This window comes from Mustela nigripes, chromosome 12, assembly GCF_022355385.1.
Source record: "Mustela nigripes isolate SB6536 chromosome 12, MUSNIG.SB6536, whole genome shotgun sequence".
NCBI lineage: Eukaryota > Metazoa > Chordata > Mammalia > Carnivora > Mustelidae > Mustela > Mustela nigripes.
This window is the reverse complement of record NC_081568.1, coordinates 33,478,725-33,500,963: the sequence shown is the minus strand read 5'-3', so window position 1 is coordinate 33,500,963 and position 22,239 is coordinate 33,478,725. Positions and strand designations below refer to the sequence as shown.

Sequence of the window (22,239 nt, the reverse complement as noted above, 5' to 3'; positions counted from 1 at the left end):
CTCTCTCTGTCAAATAAATAAATAAAAATCTTAAAAAAAAAAAAAAAACCAGAAAGAAAGATAAATCTCCTTTTTTCTTTAGCCAGCCTTGGGTTTCTGTTACTTGTAACTAAGAGTTTTAACTAAAACAAAGAGCCAGTGAGGAAAGATAAAAGGGAAGGAGGTAGAAGATACGGGAAGACATCAAATAATCATTCATGGTGTCAAGAAGCCGAGGAACAGTTTCAGCACAAAATGTGTGCTAGAAAAAGACTCTTGGCCGCTTACCTGCTCCAGATTACTCTGTGTTGTTCCTTAGCCTGGAGGGTCTAAGCATATAAACAATTCGGAGGTGGGGGGGTGGTCTATGTCAAACTATCCCTTTCAAAGTATAAAAGTAGTTATTGCACCGTGAACTGGGAACACTAAAAAGCCTGGCAAGATTCTTTGGATTTTGGAGACCGTATGTACTGCTTTTGACTATGCTGCTCCGAAACATTTATTGAGTGGCACATACAGCTGCTGGATTTTAGGGGGCCCAGAGGAAGAAGAGGTGCTTCTGCAGCCCTGTCCCCAAGGAGCTGTGACACAGCAGCTTCAACACTACTCAAAGTGTCTGTGGCAGATGGAAATGTCGTATGGACTTTCTGAAGAGTGCCAGCAGGAGAATCACAGTCCAGATCCCCAGGGGTTTTGGAGCAAACCATATTCGCTGTTGTCCTCTGTGTTTTGGGAAACGGTTCCTGGTTTGATACTAGATCCTGGCAGAGTCTGAATGCCTGACCACGGGCATCGAACGGCCATGGAACTAAGCCATCAGTCATGAACTATGTGTTAACTAGCTCATCATGCTTTCAGTGTGGGAGTGTGCAGCAGCAGCATCCCCGTCATCAAGGGAAGGGGTCTGAATGTGGGTTTGAGTGGCCACTGAACGCACAAGGAATTTGCATGAACAGTTGGTTCAAACCCACAACGTCTCTTCCTGGTCTTCCAATCCCTCTGTGTATACTCTCATGGGCAATTCCTTTCTTTCTTCCTTTCTTCCTCCCTCCCTTCCTCCCTTCCTCCCTTCCATTTTATTTATTTATTTAGCAAGTGAACAGGGGGAGGGGCAGAGAGAGAATCTCCAGCAGATTCCATGCTGGGAGCAGAGGCCAGGCAAGGGCGGGTGGTGAGATTTACGATCCCGAGATCGTGACCTGAGTCAAAATCAAGAGTTGATCGCTTAACTCACTGAGCCATTCAGGCATCCCATCTCATGGCCAATTTCTTATAATCAGTTGACTAGGGAGAGAAAAATTCACATCTGGTACAAATGGTTTTATGTGATATGCTGGCACCGACTGCATTTATAGTCGTAATCAGGACTGTCCTAGAAAGAGAATAGTGAAGAAAAATCCTTCCAGTAGGCAGAAATGTGAGCAGTACATATGACTGCCCCTCTTTTTCTTCAGTTTATACCAAAACCCTCCTCAGATACTCCAGGCAGACTATTTCCCAGATTATTTGTGCTTTCGTTAGGTTTGGTGTAGAATGCTCACACAGATTTCTCACAGTCCATTGGCTGTTTGACCGTCTACACTATGATCTTGAAGGCAGAAACTGTGTTGCACTTCTAGCCTACCCTTTTCATCTAGAAAATCACTGGTGTGCAGTAGGAACACAGAAACTCTTCCTAACACCTCTTTACGGTGTTACATCCTGGATGATTATCTGTGGAAGCTTATCCCTGGAGTCAGTGACACATAACGGAAGGATTGTGGTTTAATGAGAAGGCTGGCTTTGAAGATGGAGGGACAAGCCTGCCTCTGCCTCTCGTCAGCATCGTGAAGTTTTACACACTGAGGAAGCTCAAGGTCTTTACCTTTCAACTGTGAAGGAAGATGTATTGTCCACCCTTGGGGATGGAGAGAGGGGTATGAGACAAACCAACCTTTGTGGAAATAGGCAAGGATTTTCTAAAGAAGTGAGATGATCACACTTCAGTGGTTTGAAGGAGGTTGGATTCTCAAAATGGTAAACCTTGGGAAGGAAGGTGGGGAAGACAATGGCTTGGGGATGTTCGTGAGAGGAGCCCTATTGAGTAACATGAGAGTAACCTTGTTTACTTTCTTCATGTGTTCACATGCTCCATAAAATAAAATTTCCCTGGGAATGTTGTAATTCTCTCTAGTTAATCACACCCTTTACAATTTTTTTAGTGCTAAATTTTATTTAACCCAGTATATCCAAAATAGTTTCATTTCAACATGTAATCAAAATACAAATTTATTAATGAGATATTGTATGTTCTTTATGTTTTTGGTTTTTGTACTGTCTTAGAAATCCAGCACGTGTTTTATACTTACAAGACCCATGTGGCTAGTGGCTACTCAACTGAATGGCACACTGCTGGATTATCTGCCCAGGACATTTAACAAATGGGAAAAGCAATGTCCAGAGAGAGGCAATGACTGGCTGTCGGCCCCCAAAAGGGGGCCATCCCTGGACTCCTAGGAGAGGGGTTCCCCGTACATGTAGGCTTGAAGTGGCCTACACAGCCTCTTACCTTACCTACCAGCCCATGATTATCTTCTGAGTGATCGTCAGCTGGAAGCACTGAGTTCATGGGCAGGGAATGAACACTTGGGGTCTGCTTCTTCCCTTACACCCCCACATTTGGTGACTGAAAGGGAACCATGGATCACACCTTCCTTCACAGCCTACTTTGGAGGTGCTTTGGTAAATAAGGGAGCAGAGAGTATCAAGAAATTTGGGGACACCTGGGTGGCTCAGTGGGTTAAGCTTCTGCCTTCAGCTCAGGTCATGATCTCACAGTCCTGAGATGGAGTCCCACATCGGGCTCTCTATTCAGCGGGGAGCTTGTTTCCCGCAACACCTCCCCTGCCTCTCTGCCTACTTGTGATTTCTGTCTGTCAAATAAATAAATAAAATCTTAAAAAAAAAAAAAAGAAAAAAAGAAAAAAGAAATTTGACCCACCCCAAGCCACTGCATCATTAGTTCAAGGAGTAGGTCTGTGGTCCAGTCCTGTTCATGGCCAGCGGCAAACTTGGAGCAAAGCGAGAGGCACAAGATGAAATTATCATAGTCCTATGGAAGACTCAGAAGCAGCCTTTGCCAATCTGTTTTCCCTAAAGAGTAAATCTAGATGCTTATCCCTGAGAGTATGGGAGAATGATGCTGTGTTATATAAAGATTAATAATACCGAGTGTGAATTATCTGCTTGGATTAGTAAGTACTCAGTAGTTGGCTGACTTTCGTCCCATCATGTACATCCAGTCTGGACACAATTATCATCAGGAAGGAGGTAAGCACTGAGTATAGAGCATAGGATCCGGAGCTAGAGTGCATGTGTATCCTGGCTCCAGTATTTCTTTTCTTTTTTAAAGATTTATTTATTTATTTATTTCAGAGAGGGGAGGGGCAGCAAGAGAGACTCCAAAGAGGATTCCCCGCTGAGCTTGGAGCCAAACCTGGGGGTCCATCCCATAACCCTGAGATCATGACCCGAGCTGAAACTGAGAATGGGACGCTTAACCCACGGAGCCAGGCACACCTCTGATATTTCTTAATTTCGTGACTTTGGTCAAATTCATTAAACTATGTCTGCCTCACTTTCCACATCAGTAAACCTGGAATAATAGAATTTACATTGTTGGATGGTTGTAAGGAGTCATCTAAATTCATGTATGCTAAGTGCTTAGACCAGTGTCTGGCACATGGTAAGTGCTTTAATAAATGTCAGCTAGAAATGGTGTCTACTCATTATCAAAAATGTCTTCCATTAGATGGAATTATAAGGTTGTATAGACTCAGTGGTACACTGAGCTGGTTCACACGGTCTCACAAGGACCTATTGTACAATCTCTTCCCGATTTTGTATTCAATGGTGAAACAGCTTGAAGTCAGCCACATTGAGAGTATTTATTTACGTGATGGAAATTGGCAAACACCACAAATCTCTCTCTCCCCCAGAGAAGTGGCTGTTGAACATTATCAATATGACACGGGTTATGCTTGTCAGGAAAAGAACCTTTCATCTTTAGCAGGTCTTTCTTTGGATCCATGGGGATTATACAACTATCTTCCAATTTCTCCACACTCTGAGTAGGACCAGAATCTTTCCCAACCATGAAGAAATGTTATCACCTCCCCTGTTTTTAGAATACAGGACTAGTCGAAGGTCTATGTTTTTGTCTTACTAGTTAGTTAACTCCAGGAAAATCTCTTAGTTTTCTGAGCCTTGGTCTTCTCTCCTGCAAAATGTTAAAAGTAAAGTCTGAGTGGCCTACAACAGAGATTTATTATGTTTAAATGAAATACTACGTATGAAAGTGCTTTATGAAATCAAAATCCTATGCAAATCATTTCTACCATTTGGTAGCATTTAAAAAAAAAGAAAGCTAACAATACAGATCTTTCTCCTTTGGATTTTTTTTTTATCACAGTACTATTGGGAAAGCCAAAGTGCATGCAATTTCCTGATGAATTATTTCATCCTTACAGAAGATGCTAGTAAAATCTCTTCATGCCCACAGAATGATTCATGTACAGATTCTTTAAAAAAAATTGATAGAAAATTGTTTTTCTATGTACCCTACAAAGACTGTTTCCTGGGACTACTGTGCAAAAGTCTATTACGTTTGAAGTTCTGTTGGGTAATTTTTTTTTTTTTTTTAACTCAGTGGACAGCAGTAAGGAGTGAATTATTTTTGTTCAGGTAATACCAGGCATGTATTATTCTGTAGCTTTACAGCGAACCATGCTTCTCTTCACAGAGAGTGATATAAGCATCTCTGTGTTGTAAACCTTTCAGACAAAACTAGGTGCACTGAGGAAGACTGAGAATTTATTGATGTTGGTAAGTCCCATGTGTTCTTCCTCCTCCTCCAGCCTTCCAAGGAAGAGGCAGGAAATGCAGTCAGTTTCAGCAAAGAGCTAGACATTGTTATAGAGAAGACAATGAATGGTCAACGACCTCTGAGGGCTTAGAAAACGTCATTCCATGTATGAAAAACAGTTACGTATCTGAGTTGCAAAGAATCTGTGGTTACTTCAGAGAGATGGCTGCTTTGCTTTTTACTTAAGATGTTTTTATGGAGAAAGTAAGTTTAATGGCATCATATAAAGATGCTTTGTTCAGAATCATCTGAAAATCATTTTAACTCTATTTCATGTTAGGTCTACGAATTCTCAGAGCAGCTTTTCCCAAATGTTAATAGATACAATAATGGATATTCTTTCACCATTGTATTTTTTGCTCTTGAATAAAGTAGGAAATGATGTGTTAAATTTAAACAGGTGTGTGTGTCTGTGCGTGTGTGTTGTAGAAGCTTTACAATGTCAAGAGGCACACTGGCTCTCCCAGACGCAAGTGTAGTAGGAAATGTTTTTCAAACTTACGTGACCACAGAATTACTCATATAAGAACATTTCAGAGAACAGTTATGCCCCAGAAGACACGTTGGTAAATCCATCTTACATGGTTGTTAGTTGAGCTAATGACCAGAGTGTTATAAACACCACTGAAAATGGTCTAGAGCGGGGCATGTTCACTTATGCTGAAACTGGGGGCTGCATGAAGGCGGCATCTGAGCCTGGCCATGAAGGATGAGGAAAATTCTGACAGGCAGGTTTGGTTAATTGGGAACTTCTCGGGTGCAGAAAGAGGCATAGACAGATGGTAATTGCCTGCGTTAATATAGTTGGCATAATACTGTTACTAGATTTCCAGAAGGACAGAGCTGAAACCAAAGGTCAAATTCTTACTCAGAAGCTCTACCCTTTATACGCAGCCTTTCCATATTAAGCTAGCAAAGAAGACTGAGCAAACTATGTAGAATCTTGGATTCTAAGCTTAAGCATTTAGACGTAAGTAATGTGCAATTTCCCCCCTATTTCTTAGCCTACGCAGAGAACATAAACATTTAGTATTCTGGTGTACAACTATGTAAATATGTAAATACCATAACGTGAATAGACTTCAGTGTTAGGATGTCTTAGTAGGACCACTGAGAAGTTTACACACAGAAACACATGTGTAGTCATCTTCAACATGTCACTAACCTCCTGTCACAGAAAGGGCTGAGCTCTTTCAATCCAAGGGAAGTAAACAGGCCTTCCCCTGCCTTCCCTCCTGACACCTCAAAGCACGTCGTGTGAATGATAAGCCTGTAACATCACAAGGGGGACTTCTGTAGAGCCTATGTAACACATCAATGTTGGGTGCTTCAAGTGGTGAGGTTTTGCTTGTAAATATTAAGGCAGTGCATGTTCCAATACGTTAGTGACAGAAAGGAGATGATGTTCTAAACTATATCTCCAAATAAAGAAGTAGGAAATCCTCAGTCTTCACCCCTGGTTCTTTGAGGTAATAGTTGCTCAAAGGGCAGACACGACCGGTACAGAACTTTTATTTCCGTATTGAATATAAACCCTCTAGTGTAAATGAAGAGTTGAGGCAATCTGCAGTCAACTTGCTGCAGTAATAAATAATTGTTCCGGGGGCTTCTCGATGCCATTACAGACTCACTCTTCAGGACCCAGTGCCTGCACAAGAGACTGTGATTGATTGGGTAACCCACCTGGAGCCTGTCTCCTGAGGAGGAATCTGCTTCATGGCTTTCCCGCTCCCTCAGGCTCCTACACAACCCATCTGCCCAGCCTCCCCACATAGGCCTGACGTATGTGCTTCCCATGATGACAAGCAGCTAGTCTGACAGACCGACTTGTGCTTATGAGTGCCTGGTACAGGAGGAGCTGCTTTTCCTCCTCCTAGGCAACAGGCTCCGTTTAGAAATGTCACTTAAAGACAGCACTCAAAGAGCGCCTGGGTGGCTCAGTGGGTTAAGCCTCTGCCTTTGGCTTGGGTCATGATCTCAGGGTCCTGGGATCAAGCCCCGCATTGGGCTCTCTGCTCAGCAGGAGGCCTACTTTCCCCCTCTCTCTGCCTACGTGTGATCTCTCTCTCTCTCTCTGCCAAATAAACAAATAAAATATTAAAAAAAAAGCGCTCAAGATATTTTCCTCCTCATGGCCCCCACTCTCCATGTCACGCAAACTATGACGTACCCAACGCATGGTTCTAAGAGCCTCTGCTCTTGGGGTGTTGCAGCCTGAGGAGAAGGCATAGTCCAGGCAAGCCAGAATCACATTTTTTGAGCTGGGCTCCTGTTTCCTCCAAAAAGAGAGGTAGGGAGCTGCCAGCACACAGTAAAAATCCCCACATCCACTGCCAATGTGTTCAAGCCAATCGTGCTAAGTACCCCTTCCAGTGAGAAGAACTGAAGAGTCTGCAGTCTGGTTGAAGGAGCTTTTCATGTGGGTGTTTGACGATAGGAGCAGGCCACGATGAATCCAAGAAAATAAATTTATTAAACTTTGAAGGAAAAAAATCCACAGACATAAGGAAAGTTAAATATAAACTGCAGGACACAACTAGTCATACTAGTGAATAATGGCTTGTGTGGCCAGCAAAGTACCAAAATGACATTCTGAGACTGATTGAGGTATTTAGCTATTTTTGGCTATAGAAATTGTTGTCAGCCTATTGTGAAATAGTAAGATAGTTTTCCCAAGCACACAGTTTTAAGTTGAATTAGGTTCTACACCGATGAAATTGTATATGAAACTAAATTACATAGCTCTTAGAGAAAACCATAGCAGCAAGGTAGCAGAAAACCTATTAAACACCTATTACAAAGTAACATGTTGAACTTGGAACACCCAGTTCTAGCTTTTCACTGTCCTTCCTGCAAGAAAGAGGGAATTTAAAATTACCAACCATTAAGCCTGCTTCCTAAAAAGGTCTGAGCTAAATGGCAAATACTATTTAAGTTACAGCTAACTTTAAAGTTTCACTAAATGTAAAAAAAAAAAAAAAAAAAGAAAGAAAGAAAGAAAAAAAGAAAACAAAACCAAACTTAAAGTGAGAAGCATTCTTCAGTGAGATGAGAGTCTTCTCCTTTGACAAACCTTTTGGGGAGCGATCCCGAAGCTCCTACGAATGGTGCTGAGATTACTAAGGGACTGAACAATAATTTATACCTTACTTCAGGCCCCTTCTTTTCCTTCTGACTACCCGCTTTGAGGCCAAGCCACTCAGAGGGGAAATAAAAAATGAGGAGACTTCTTTGTCTGCTACTTCAAATAAACCCAAGAAAGGGTTTGGTGAAGGAAGAAAATTTCCACTATGGGTTTAAGAAATTTCTGACTTCTCGGTGGGGATTTAAAATCTCGTTCCGTCTGTTTCTTGTTACCAGGAAGAGCGGGTCTATGTCTGGCTATCGGCTTTGAAACAAAAACCTCTTTCTCGAAATTTTTATTCCACGATCTGGTTTAACTTCGCTTCCACCTGCTTCAACTTACAAAATGCTTCTTGTACTTTATTTCCTTCTTCGGTAACCCTGTAACAGAATCAAGTCCTGTCTGAAGAGATGCTACAATAGAGGTTCTGGGGCCTACCCCTCAAGATCTGCCCGCCCCCAAAACTCCCTCCACAGGCAGCCGGAGCACCACCGAAGCAGCCTGCCCCGAGGGCCTGGCTCGCCTTCCCACGTCTCCTAGTATGGAGCTTTCTGACAGGAACCAAAATTTGGGCAAGAAAAGAGTTTTTTGTCTGCCTGTTTTGGTTTGACAGGTGCCTCTGTCTTTAAATTTTCTCTACTAACAAATAGTTTTTAAAAAATTTAAATAAGATATGCCTGTTCCAGTAATACAGGTAACTACAATCATTTCAGAACTGTTTAAGGGGGTTAGGGAGGTATAAAAAGGGCCTGGTAAAAAACTAACTTGTTTATTTGTTTTTCGTTAGGTGTACTGACCAAAGCAGTAAACTAGCTTTTGACTGTAGTTGCTACATTCTTTCCAGGGGTCTGCATGAACTACAGTACACAGTGTATCGTGTGATAGAAAATAGCCATGCTTGAAGTGTAAATTATTAAAAATATCTTTATAAATTTTATGTCAAAATAAATGTTTCACATATCCAAACTATTTTTTTTTGCCTTCTTACCTATAATTTTAGTTCCCAATTACTTAAAAAAAAATTAGCCTGTGCTGATTTGCATTCCATTTTCCTGAACTGCAAAAGCCACCTGATTTTTCGCTTTTTTCAAAAAGCATGATTCACTATACATTAAAAACAGCCATTCTATGCTTAGTATCACACAATTAACACCCACATTAACAAGACAATCACCGCCACTAAACAGTCTTTGAGACAGTTCTTTAAAAATATTTACAATTCACAATAGGAATATCGATCTCATTAGGCCTTCTTCTTCTTCTCTTTTTTAATATCATGTTTCAACATTTCAGGAAAAGGCATTTAGAATCCACTCCCCTATCCCCCCCCCCCCCAAAGGTTTAAACATTGTTTTGGTTTAAGCACTCACGCCCTAGCCAACTCTTTACCATTAAATAGGGACCTTGTGGGAAACCCGAGAAAGGCTACGGCATGATTTTGTTCAGTTGGTCTGTGCTCACGTAGCCGCACGATGAGAGAAACTCTTTGTCAGGCAAGGGCAAGGCCGTGGCATTGAGCACGAGGCCCCGCGGAGACTGCACGATGTGAATGGAGGTGTAGTCCGGGACGGGCCTCTCCGAGCTTGGAGCCAGCTCTGCTGTCCCAGATTGGCCAGCGGTAGTGGTAAGGCTTTCTGTGGTGATGTAAATGTCTTCCTGGTTAAAGCTGGGCTCTGCACGTGATTCAGCCTCGACGGGAGGGGCCACAGTGATGCACTTTTTGGCATCTGCCTCGCAGAAGTAGGCACTGTCCATGATGAAGTTCGCTTGGCAGAGTGAGACCACTTCCGGAGGACTGTCACAGGGGGACATCCCTGCCTTATTCTTTTGGCCCGGGGAAAGGACCACACTCCCGGCTGGAGTAATGTCGCTTACCTGGGCATAAAAGTCAATGTTCGCCAGTGAACTTGGATTGCTCAGCTGAGGATGGGCAGCTTGATGGGTTGACTCAGATCCACTGATAAGAAGTGGTCTTGTTTTGTCTTCCTTTGCCAGGATAACACTGGGCTGCTGAGTGGTAGGGGCAGTATCAGCAGAGGGTGAGTTATTTTGACTCTTCTGGTCAAGGCACAAGAGATCTACTTCCCCTTTTAACCTCTGTGGCTGAGCAACCTCTGAAGTACTGTCACACACGTCACTGGCATTGAAGTCAGCCTCCAGAAGGTCAGGTTCATAACAGCTGGTACGTCCAGAGTCATCATCCTTTGCCCCAAGGATGTTAAGTGACTTCTCATGGTCACTGCTGAGGAGTCTGTCTGTGTCTGATCCTTCAGTCTTTTCTTCTGGGTCATCAATATCCAGCTCAATGAATTCAACCCAAGAGTCATCGTTGTAGAATTCAGGTTTATAGTTGTCATGAATGGCTAGGATTGTGTTCACCTCTTCTAACTTTCCTTCCTAGGAAACAGAAAGAAAATGAGATATATGAATAGAAACTCACAATGATGAAGGATTTGACAAAAAACACTCAGACTGAAATTACGGTTACGATAAGAACAATAGTAACAAAACCATATAATGAGAAACACTAGTTAGTGTAGAACTTTTAAATATGTAAGACTTTCTTATGATTTTAAGATCTGTTATTTGGGAACGTTTTCCTCCAGAGGGGTTAAAAATGAAACATGATACATAGAGCTTGCAAAAGCTCTCAACAGAAGACAATGGTCTTTGTCACTTAGATAATTTATTAAGTACCTTGAGGAGATCTGGATCAATTCCTTTAATCTTTGGAACTGGAACAGGGGGAAGAATCAGCATCTTAATCCTTGAAAACAAATGAAATTTTGGTTTGACATATCTGTAGAATTATACATTCTCTTATATCAAAAGATAGGAATAAAATGTTGGTGGCAATATTACTTATTCCAAATTTTCTGGTACTCCACATATACAGAATATGAGAAAGAAAATACGGAGTAGTAAATGATGAGGAAAAACTATAGAAGAAAAAAAAAAAAGAACGAAAATCAACAGGAAAGCCCTCATGTGAAGCCAATTTAAGTAAAACATGGTTTCCTAAAATCTTTTCCCCCCTTTTGTCTTGAGAGCCACCATTACTATTTGTGAATGAGAAATTTGATTCCATTGAAAGCCAATTTCCACTTCATCTATAAGGATGGTAATTTTAATGTACATCTCATCAGTAATTTGCAGAGAAGAGGTAGAAAGAAAAGAAAAAGAAGAACCAGTACACATGGAATCAAAATTATTTGCATCCTCAAAAAAGGATGGACTAAGTTTGCACTGCGTGGCTCACATTAATTATAAAATTATTTAAGATGATCTTAGAAACCAGGTGTCATTGCAGGGTTCATCACAGTTGGGAAAGACTAAATTTGAACTATCTCTAACTGATCAATATGGATCTATATATCCAATTCTATGATGCACTTAAATGTTCTGTTCTAAATATTTAAATTATTATTTTTAAAGATTTTATTTCTTTAACTGACAGTGAGCAAACAAGCACAAGTGGGGGAGCGTCAGGCAGAGGGAGAAATAGATTCCCTGCTGCGCAGAGTCCAATTTGGGGCTCCATCCCAGAACCCTGGGATCATGACCTAAGCTGAAGGCAGATGCTTAACCGACTGAGCCACCCAGGAACCCCTTCAAATTATTTTTTGACCATGGGACTTAAAAAATACTCTAAATGTAAGAAAATTTGCAACTGGTACTAATAACGTCTCTGATATTTTTCCTGTATTTTGTATTACAATTTCCTGTAGTCTGTGTGGACTTTCTTTCAGGAAGAAAAACAGTGATAGTTCTACGTTCTACAGCTCAAGGGAAATTTAAGGGTCATACAGTTCAACATGCTTTTATTACACATGAGAACATGCAGCCCAGAGAGGTTAAGAGATTCAAACAAGATCAAACAGCAGTACCGGAATAATGACTGGGACCTGAGTTAGGATACCAAGAGAATACAGAACACAATCTCTTCAAATTTAGAAAGAATTTTAGCTGTGTTTACAAATGTGGGTAGTTTGTAATAATTTAATTAAATTTAATAATTTCAATAAAACCTGGGTGTACTCGAAACCCAGTAAAATGGTTTACTTCCATTATATGAAGTCTAAAATGGTTTTATTCAATTGAATTATTTAGGAGGCTTTCGTTTGCCACTAACATTTGCTTGTCCAATAGGACTGTGTTAAACTTAGCTAAAGGTTCAGTGTCACTCCGTTGTTCTAGAATGAATGGGCCAGCTCGTTCAGGACTTGGAACAGATCAAGGGGCAGCTCTGAGATGACAGTCCTGTTAAGGAGGAGCTGATCACAAGGTTTGTGGCCACTAGCCTCAGCCTCCTTGTCCTATGCATTTTCCCAGGTAGAAAAGACACCCAGAGATTCTCGATGATGAACACAACAAAGGGGCAAATGCGTAACTAGTGATAATATTTTACTGCATTAATTAAAATTTTTACTCATGATTTACAAAAGAAATATCAAATAAACAAATGGAAACACATTGGGAAATCAAAACACTGGCAAAAACATCTAAACAGACTTTTTCACACCTACCTTTGCTGTTTAGAAAATATGAATAAAAATAATATCATCGTTAGCCCAAATATTCCAAAGATAATAATTAAGAACCATGGAAATGGGAAATCTGAAACACAAAAGAATATTATCTCACTCATAGAATTAGGAATAGTTGATGTTTACATTTTACTTTTCTTTTTCACATAAAAATATTTCTTAACTTATATTCATCTAGTAAAGTCAGTGATTTCTCTTGACAACCACTAAAACAGAAAGTAATGATGTAGGAGTATCTGCTGTTTCAAGGGTATCTTACTTCACTTCTTTAAATCTTTTCACATATAAAAAAAATCAAAATGAAGAAGCAGCAAACAGTTTAAGCACAATTCATGTTTATATAAAAAGTCCACAACAACTGTTTTAAGCACCTCATGTGCTCAGGGTGCATCATAAGTGGTTTCAGCTCTAGAAAGAAAGGCTGTTTGTTAACATACTACTTCACCCAAATGATGGCCACTTGATTTCGTCTTCTTTCCTTCCCCGCTTCCTCCCCCCTCCATTGCCCCCCCCCCTTCCCATCTCCTCGCCTCTGCTATTCCCCTCCCTCCCTCCCTCTTCTTTTCTTCCTTCCTTCCCTCGCTTCCCTCCCCCCTTCCCCCTCCGCTCTTCTCTCCTCCCCCCTTCCTCTCTTCCTCCCTCCCTCCCCTCCCCTCTATCTATCTATCTGTCCATCTATCCATCTGTCTATTATCTATCTTACGTATGGTAATATTGTTTACCCTCCAGACTAAGAATCCATTAAAAAAGATGGGGGCAAAGCTTCTATTTTTGAATCAAAACCGAAACTTCTTAGACACGCAGACATATTTTGCAGATTACAAAATATCCTTTGATGGAGGAAGATCACTACAGGGGCTCCCATCTTCTACTTGGGAGCAGAATTGGGGGAATTTGTTCATCAAACTTCAATTTCATTTCCTAAGACCAAGTGGCTACCAGCTACCCGCAGTAGGTTCCCAGTGTTCTCCACTTTTTAACTGGAATAAAGTTGATATACAATGTTCTATTAGTTTCAAGTGTACAACAGGGGATTCAACAATTTTATACATTATTCAGTGCTTACTGTGATAACCCTAGTTACCACAGGTCACCTTACAACGCTGTTACAATATTGCTGCCTATGTTGCCTATGCTGCACCTTTCATCCCTGTGGTTTATTCATTTTGTAACTGGAAGTCTGCACCTCTTAATCCCCTTCATCTGTTTCACCTAACCTCCCACATGTCCTCTCCTCTGGCAACCACGAGTTTGTTTTCTGTATTTATGAGTCTGTTTCTGCTTTGCTTTGTTGTTCATTTTATTTTGGTTTTTTAGATTACACATATAAATGAAATCACAGGGTATGTGTCTTTCTCTGTCCTACTTATTTCACTTAGCATCATACCCCCTAGCTTCATCTGTGTTGTTGTGAATAGTGAGCTTTCATCCTCATTACGACTAATATGCCATAACAGATGAAGACGTGATTGATCGATCTACCTATCTCTCTCTCATGCTCATTGCAGCATTATTTATAATAGCTAAGATAACAGAAGCAGCCTAAATGTCTACTAGTAGGTGAATGAATAAACTGGTATTTTCATTGGGTAAATACCCAGTAGTGGAGTTACTGGATTATATGGCATTTCAATTTTTTTCAAAAAGATTTTACTTATTTATTTGACAGAGAGAGAGAGATCACAAGTAGGCAGAGAGGCAGGCAGAGAGAGAGAGAGAGAGAGAGGTGGAAGCAGGCTCAGCCTGATGTGGGGCTCGATCGCAGGACCCTGGGATCACGACCTGAGTCGAAGGCAGAGGCTTTAACCCACTGAGCCACCCAGGCACCCCGATATTTCAATTTTAAAAAATTAATTAATTTATTTTCAGCATAACAGTATTCATTATTTTTTCACCACACCCAGTGCTCCATGCAATCCGTGCCCTCTATAATACCCACCACCTGGTCCGATATTTCAATTTTTAACACTCTATATTTTAATACTCTCTTCTTTAAGACTCCATACTGTGTTCCCAAGTGGCTGCTCCAATTTACCTTCCCAACAACAGTGTAAGAAGGCTCCCTTCACTCCACCTCAGGGTTATCTGCTTTACACAAAAAGACAGGTAGAACTGACTTTAATGTTGCTTTATTAAAAGTGGGATTTTATGTTGTAATATTCGTTATTTTTATTTTCTTATTCAGTTATTAAAATCCCTAAGGAAGATATGATGGTTATTATAAAGAATTAGTGGAGGAGAGAATGCCACTTAGTATCTTGTGATATCTGTAAGTATTTATATCAATAACATATTCAGGAACATAGCAAAGCTAGAACTTCACCTTTCTTTAAACATGGAAGGAAGAATCAGTTAAGAGATCTATGCTTAACTGAATTAAATGGCATCACAATAAACTTCAAGGGTATGTGGCAAATGTACTTTTTGCTTTTTAAATTTTATTATTATTTTAAAAAAGATTTTATTTATTTATTTGAGAGAGAGCGAGAGAGCACAAGCAGGGGAGGGGCAGAGGGAGAGGGAGAAGCAAACTCCTCACTGAGCAGGGAGCCTGACATGGGGCTTGATCCCAGGATCCCGGGATCACAGCCTGAGCTGACGGCAGATGCTTAACTGACTGAGCCGCCTGGGCGTCCCTCAGGTGTACTTTTAAAATCAGAATTTCATTATATTAAATACTGTTTAAAAGATCAAGCCTGTTAACTAAAACTTAGAAAAACAGGGCTACAGGCTTTTTCATTTAAGTGCTCTCTAGAATCACGAGTTCTACCTATAGCATCAACACAGAAATAGCAGTTCAGTTTCTCTACAGCTTGTGATTTCGTCAGCAGGCCTCAGCAACTCAGACAGAACTTCACTGCAGAGGCGGTACGGCTAATTCCCATGTGGGAGTGAACACTTTATACACCTACTGCTCATGGTTAAGCAGACTTCTTTCTGTGTCTAAAGTTCTAATTCTTTTATTCTGAATTCATAGATCCTCATTTCTTTGAACTTGAATTACCTTTGTATTTTTCTTATATAGGTTCTTCTTCTTCTTCTTTTTTTTTTTTTTTTTTAAGATTTTGTTTATTTATCTGACAGACAGAGATCACAAGCAGGCAGAAAGAGAGGAGGAAGCAGACCTTCCACCGAGCAGAGAGCCCAATGCGGGGCTCGATCCCAGGATTCTGGGATCATGACCTGAGCCGAAGGCAGAGGCTTTAACCCACTGAGCCACCCAGGTGCCCTGGATCTTCAAATGTTCTATGTCATTCTGGCACATAACTAGCATGCGACTTAATAAGCCTGTCTCCAGGTAAAAGCCGTACCTAAACTTTCTAAAACCAGAGCGGCTGCCATTGACTACCTACGCTGACACGGTATTAGGCTTTGCCTTAGATGTCACATATCTACCCATTCATGTGGATCCACTATTTCTACACTACGCATTTGAAAAGCAACTTTTTGGACTATCAATGCAAAACAAACTCATTATAGAAATCTTTAGAAATATAGAAAAGTATGAAGAAAAGAATTATCTGAAATTCTGACCTCCAGAGATCACCCCATTGACGTCTTAGTGCATCTTCCCCTCTCTAACTTACACCCACCCCTGGACATCCCCTGAATCGAATCATCACAGACTAAGTTCTCCTCCCATTTTTGTAATGAACAGTATCTGTTAAAAAGAGTGAACTTGAGGTTTCTCACCCTGACATCTGAACACCCTGAAACGCAGGCAATGTATTACTCTATTAATAGACAAAAGCCACGACAGCTGACATTTTAAATCGTTTACCTTCTTCACATGCAAATGGGCTCATCTGAGGAAGTGCTACATACAGCGCCTCACTGAACTCGCCGTACTTTTCAGAATTTCGTTGTCTGGATCTCACACGCACTTCATATTCTTTGTCTAGCCTCAACGAGTAAACGGGAACTGATGTTGACCGTACAGGGTCCATCTTTCAAGACAAAATATAAAACTGATGGGTTAGTGAGACAACAACTTGACACAAACTCTACTAAGCGGTTTCTACATTTGTATTCAAAATGAATTCTGTAAAGTAGATATTTTAAAATGCACTTTTGGTTGGGGGGGGTTGTTGGGTGTTGGTCACGGTCAGCACCTGTGCAGCCGCCGCAATAGCATGATCGAGTAGAAAGATGGCTGCCGTTGGCTATTCTATTTTTCTTTCTGTGTCAAGACTGTCATGGAGCCTGGATATTTCAGCAAATCCAGGATCAAAACTGACCGCAGAAGAACCTAACAGACCAGTAACAATGGAAGACGGTGAGCAAGTTATCAAAAAACTACCATCCCTCCAAACACCAGACCCAGATGGTGTTAAAGGTTAAAAATATCCTCCACAAAGTAGAAAGCTCTTGAGCCACATGGTGGATTCAGAAGCTCCTGAAAAAAAGCCCACCCATCCTAATACCTTCAAAACAAGATCTGTCACCTCCTGTTGCAAATGTTGGTGAAATGACACATTACTTGTGTGGCCACTGTGTGGCTTTCAACAATGCCACAATCACATCTCCCACGTGGAAGTTGCTCTTTAAGCAGCAGCTGTATGGAATCCAAGCCCGGGACCCAGTGCTTCAGTTGTGGAGGGAGGGCTTTTGAAACTTGTACCGAGAAATCCTTCCCCCACTGATGCAGAAGACCACCACCCTGGCACTTAGGTTGGTCTGACGGAGGACTTATCTTGCTTTCTCCAAAAGCACATCTGTACCCCTGAGTCAGCAACCCCTAGTGTGGCTGCAGTCCTTTCAGGGACAACAGAAGCAATTTTTACTCCATTGGAAAGAGGTCAGACATTGCTTCAAGACTGCAAACATCATGACAAATTTACAAACACTTACCAGGTTTTTAAGGCACTCAGATGCCATGGAATGAGAGAATATTATCGAGGCTTGGTACCTGTTCTTTTCCCTAATGGATTCAGCAGTATCCTTTTCTTCAGCTTTTGAAGTCCCATTAAGGAACATCTGCTGATTGCCATGACTCAGAGTGCTCATTTGGACAATGATTTTGTCTGTGGAGGTCTGCTGGCACTACGTTGGGAATCTTGTTTTTCCCAGTTAATGTTGTGAAAACTCATCTGCAATCTCAGATTGGTGGGGAATTCCAGTCATTTCCCAAGGTTTTCCAGAAAATCTGGCTAGAGTGGCACAGGAAGCTGACAAATCTTCTCAGAGGTGCTCACCTGAATTAATCATCGATCTCTCATCTCTGAGGGCATAATCAGTGCAACTTAGGAGTCTTGTTAAACATTATATGAAAGAAACCATCAGTTAAGTGTCATTTATTAACTGAATAGACCCAAGAAAAGTGCAATTTGACCATGTTCCTAATTGGCCAAATGCAAGTTGGTGTTGTAAGTTCAGGGCACCATGAATTATGGGCAAAGCCCTTTTCTTGAAGCACCAACAAATTCAGAATTCAAGGTTCTAACAGGAAAAAAATAAGACACACTGGAGGAGTTTGCTATTTAAAGGAAGCTCAGGGCAAATAACTTTGTAAAGAAACATTCTGCTACATTGATCACAGTCCTCAAAGTTATTCTGGCATAAACCCAAAGATATAACAGACTTGTTTAAAGAAATGTAGCTGTTATCTTTGTACTAGGCTATCAAATATTCTATACAATCAAAGCATAATAGAATTATTATGGAGCATGTTGGAACTATAAAGAAAATTATAGCAATGGTGCTTACCCTTTGCAATATAATTTTGTACAAAGACATAAGAGCAGGAAAAAAAAATATATTGCCACACCAAAACAAATCATAGTCAAATATATACACACATGCACAGTTTGTTCTTTGGAAATTCTGGGTAGTCATTCAGAAGATCACAGAGTGAGAAAGGGTCTTAGAAAAACCATAATTGTCTGTATTATTCTATCAGAAGCAACTATATACCTATTCTGCTTATTCGAGAGGGCTTAAAGTTACCTCAAATGGACTGCTATTCAAAATTTGCAAAGAAATGTCCCTAGCGTCCTTGGTAATAACAATCCAGGTCCCACCACCCTTAAGGTCAGGACATTCTTTTACCTTCCAGGGGAAGGGTAGTATGACTATTAGACCTTGAAGATATAAGGCTATGAAAGAGGTAGGCCCAACTAATGAAAGTGTTTTCCTTCAAATCAAATACTCAAAGCAGGTGTTCAATATGGCTTTTTCGTATGCTTTCAGATAGAACACTTTGCTCCCATTTACAGAAAATGAGGAAAGCTTGTATTTTCAACAGCATGCAGTTTTCACATTAAGAGGATTCTTATAATTTGTTTTAAGTCAGAGACTGGGCCTGCAGCTTCTAAAATAAATTTACTTTCATCTCAGGTTCCTATTTTTTCCCAGGTGTACTATAGGATGGTTAGTTTGTATCTTTCATTGAAGCTTCTTTTAAAAAAAAGAAAAAATATATTTATTTTTATTTTTTAAAGATTTTATTTATTTGACAGAAAGAGAGAGATCACAAGTAGGCAGAGAGGCAGACAAAGAGAGGGGGAAGCAGACTTCCTGCTGAGCAGAGAGCCTGATGTGGGTTCTCAATCCCAGGACCCTGAGACCATGACCTGAGTTGAAGACAGAGGCTTAACTGAGGCACCCAGGCACCCCTATCTATTGATTTTAGAGAGAGAGCTTGAGTGTGTGCATGAGCGAGCTCACGTTGCGGGGCATGTGGAGGGGCAGAGGGAGAGAGAGAGAGAGAGACCCAAGCAGACTCTGGGCTGAGCATGGAGCCCGATGCGGGGCTTGACCTCAACCCTGAGATCATTACCTCAGTGGTAACCAAGAGTCACCGTGTAACCAACTGCACCACCCAAGTGCCCCTGAAGCGTCTTAACATATGTTATATTTGCATGCCTAAGATGGTTTTTTTTTAAAGCATTCCCTAAATATTTTTTTAAAACATAGGTGTCCAGTTTTGAAGCCCTAATTTCTGTTATTGTAACCAATATTATTTCATTACAGATTTCATTAATAACAAAACCAAAAAGAGGACCTCAGTGATTTGATCTCTGGCCCCCTCTTTATCTTCCCTCCACCCTCCAAAGCAGCCACACTAAACCTGATTCCATTTACACGGCCCCTACTGAACTCTGCTACCTGCCTTTGAGGGTGGGCTCCTTCAGCCCATGCTCAGTGCAAGGACTGTTGATATTCTAAGATGTCGCTTTTGGCACATTTTCCTACTTCGTCCTGACAGACAGTCACATCTCAGATTACTTCTTACACTTGTATTACACCGTGAAAATTTCTATATTACACTGCAGATTCCCTGAAGCAAACAGTGCCTTCATTATCTTTGCATTTCCAAAGCCCAGCACAATCCGGGTATAGACTGGGTGCTCGGGAGATGGCCCATACAGTGTGGACAGTTCTTTGTCACCCATTACTTCTTCAAAAAAAAAATACATTCTTAACTTGATTTAGCAGGTAAATAGCTGGGAACAACTACGTCGTCATTAGTATCGCTTTTATATTCCAAATGCATTTAATTCAAAAAAAGGCACAGTGATATAAAATTCTACATTGTCAGTGGTAACTTGGATTCTGATTAGAATCAACAGACAGTTGGGACACCTGGGGGGCTCAGTTGGTTAAGCCACTGCCTTCGGCTCAGGTTATGATCCTAGGGTCCTGGGATCAAGTCCCACATCAGGCTCCTTGCTCAGTGGGGAGCCTGCTTCTCTCTCTCTGCCTCTGCCTGCTTGTGTTCTCTCTCTCTCTGACAAATACATACATAAATAAAATCTTAAAAAAAAAGAAGCAACAAACAGTAACTTTCCCCCCTCCACTTACAAACTTCACTTGTTCTTTGAGCTTATGGCACTTGTGCTCATAAACCAATTAGAGTGTAAATTTCTTCAGCAGAGCTCAATGCTTACAGATGAACTCTCGGTGTTCACGACAACTCTGTCTGAGACCGCTATAAGAAATGCCAAGAGGATGTAACTTCACTCATGAAAGTTAAGTGAAGTAGAAGTTAACCGACCCCTTTGGACGATCTAATGAGATTCAGCAGGGAGGTGATAAAAAATGCGACAAAACCAAGCTGGGATGCAGACTTGAATGGCCAATGACTAAGTCCTATGCTCCCAGGGACCTGGGCTGGTGCAAGCTTTGAACCCGTGCATCAACTGAAACACAGCTAGATCACTGGACTTGCAGGGTTGAAACTATCATCAGTAAATCTATCAATGCTGACGTTTGGATTCACATCCTTGCCTTCCCTAGACGGTCAAACTTTTTGTTTCGGGATTCCTTTACACCCCAAAAAATTACTGAGAAGCCCAAAGATTTTGGTTTATTTGGGTTATACTTATCACTATTGACCATTTAGAAACTGAATCAAAAATTTTAAAATTAAAATAATGTTAAATTGATTTTTTAAGAAAATGAGTGTATTCTCAAAAACCACATAGAATTTTGTGAGGAGAAAGACACTGTTTTGCATTTTTACACTTGGACCAGTCTCTTTAATGGCTGGCTTAATACCAGATGGCTGTAGTTTTGCATCTGCTTCTGTGTTTCTGTTTGTTTCCTAACAAAGGGTTGCACGTATTTATTACTGAATCAACCTACTGCAGCAGAAGAATAGTAACAGAGAAAAATCATTTCCCTGATAAAACATGCCTATTGTTCAGGTAGTAGAGCTGTTTACAGAGTAACAGGATAGGAACACTGCAGAAACAGGGGAGCCGTCTCATGTGCATGATCCCTTAGAGACACAGCTTGGTTCTTCTCCGATTTTACCAATTTTCATCCAAATCCAACAGGGAATGGGATGATTCTGCTTTTGTTTCTTGGCTAGGAATCGTTTGATCCTGAAAGTCTTGTGAGAAGACAAGGCGAGGAATAGACTATGAGAAAATGAGCCACATCTGCTTCTCTATTAAATTTGCGTTACATCTGTTGTGTTGTTTTGGCTGAAGTGCATTGAATAGGATCTGGTCTCACACAGATACATAGTGAAGAAAAAGTGGGATATTTTATTTTATTATTTATTTATTTTCAAGGTTTTGTTTATTTATTTGACAGAGACAGAGAGTACTAAGCAGGGCTAGTAGCAGGCAGAGGGAGAGGGAGAAACAAGCTCCCAGCCCAGCAGGGAGGCAATGTGGGGCTCCATCACAGGACACTGGGATCATGACCTGAGCTGAAGGCAGATGCTTAACTGACTGAACCACCAGTTGTTCTTTCGAGATAAAATGGTGTCCCGTGCAAAAAAGCAGCTGGTTTGCTGGCAACTCAGCCATTTGAGTGTCTTGCTAAGACAACCGTGGGTAGCTCAGTACCTTGCAGAAGTGCCTTATGCGCCCATCCCTGACATGGGTCACCCAGGATACTAAAGAGCTAGGTTATCAAAGGTACCCCAAGATGGGATATTTTAATAGCCTTTTCAAATAACTGTGGCTTTTCTTCTTAAGATTTTATTTTCAAGTAATCTCCATTATTTAATACATTCTATTTTTAAAAAAATTTTAAATTTATTTTCAGCATAACAGTATTCATTGTTTTTGTACCACACTCAGTGCTTCATGCAATCCAGGCCCTCTCCAATACCCACCACCTGGTTCCCCCAACCTCCCACCCTAATACATTCTATTTTAATTCTTTTTAAAGATTTTATTTATTTATTTGACAGACAGAGATCACAAGTAGGCAGAGAGGCAGGCAGAGAG

General features: G+C 40.9%; 1 protein-coding gene and 1 pseudogene across 3 annotated transcripts in view; one reads left to right on the top strand and one right to left on the bottom strand.

Moving 5' to 3' along the window:
* Window positions 1-7,332: 7,332 nt before the first annotated feature.
* The window catches only part of GHR (growth hormone receptor), a 261,874-nt gene continuing 246,967 nt past the window's right edge, over window positions 7,333-22,239 (bottom strand). For all 3 annotated transcript variants that reach the window (XM_059417067.1, XM_059417068.1, XM_059417066.1), the window contains exons 7-10: window positions 16,335-16,500; window positions 12,533-12,623; window positions 10,704-10,773; window positions 7,333-10,403 (exon numbers count right to left, since the gene is read on the bottom strand). In XM_059417067.1, coding sequence (XP_059273050.1) covers window positions 9,432-10,403; window positions 10,704-10,773; window positions 12,533-12,623; window positions 16,335-16,500 — 1,299 coding nt within the window. In that variant the 3' untranslated portion in view covers window positions 7,333-9,431. The remainder of the gene's footprint in view (window positions 10,404-10,703; window positions 10,774-12,532; window positions 12,624-16,334; window positions 16,501-22,239) is intronic.
* Window positions 16,919-17,800, top strand: LOC132027758 (mitochondrial nicotinamide adenine dinucleotide transporter SLC25A51-like; annotated as a pseudogene).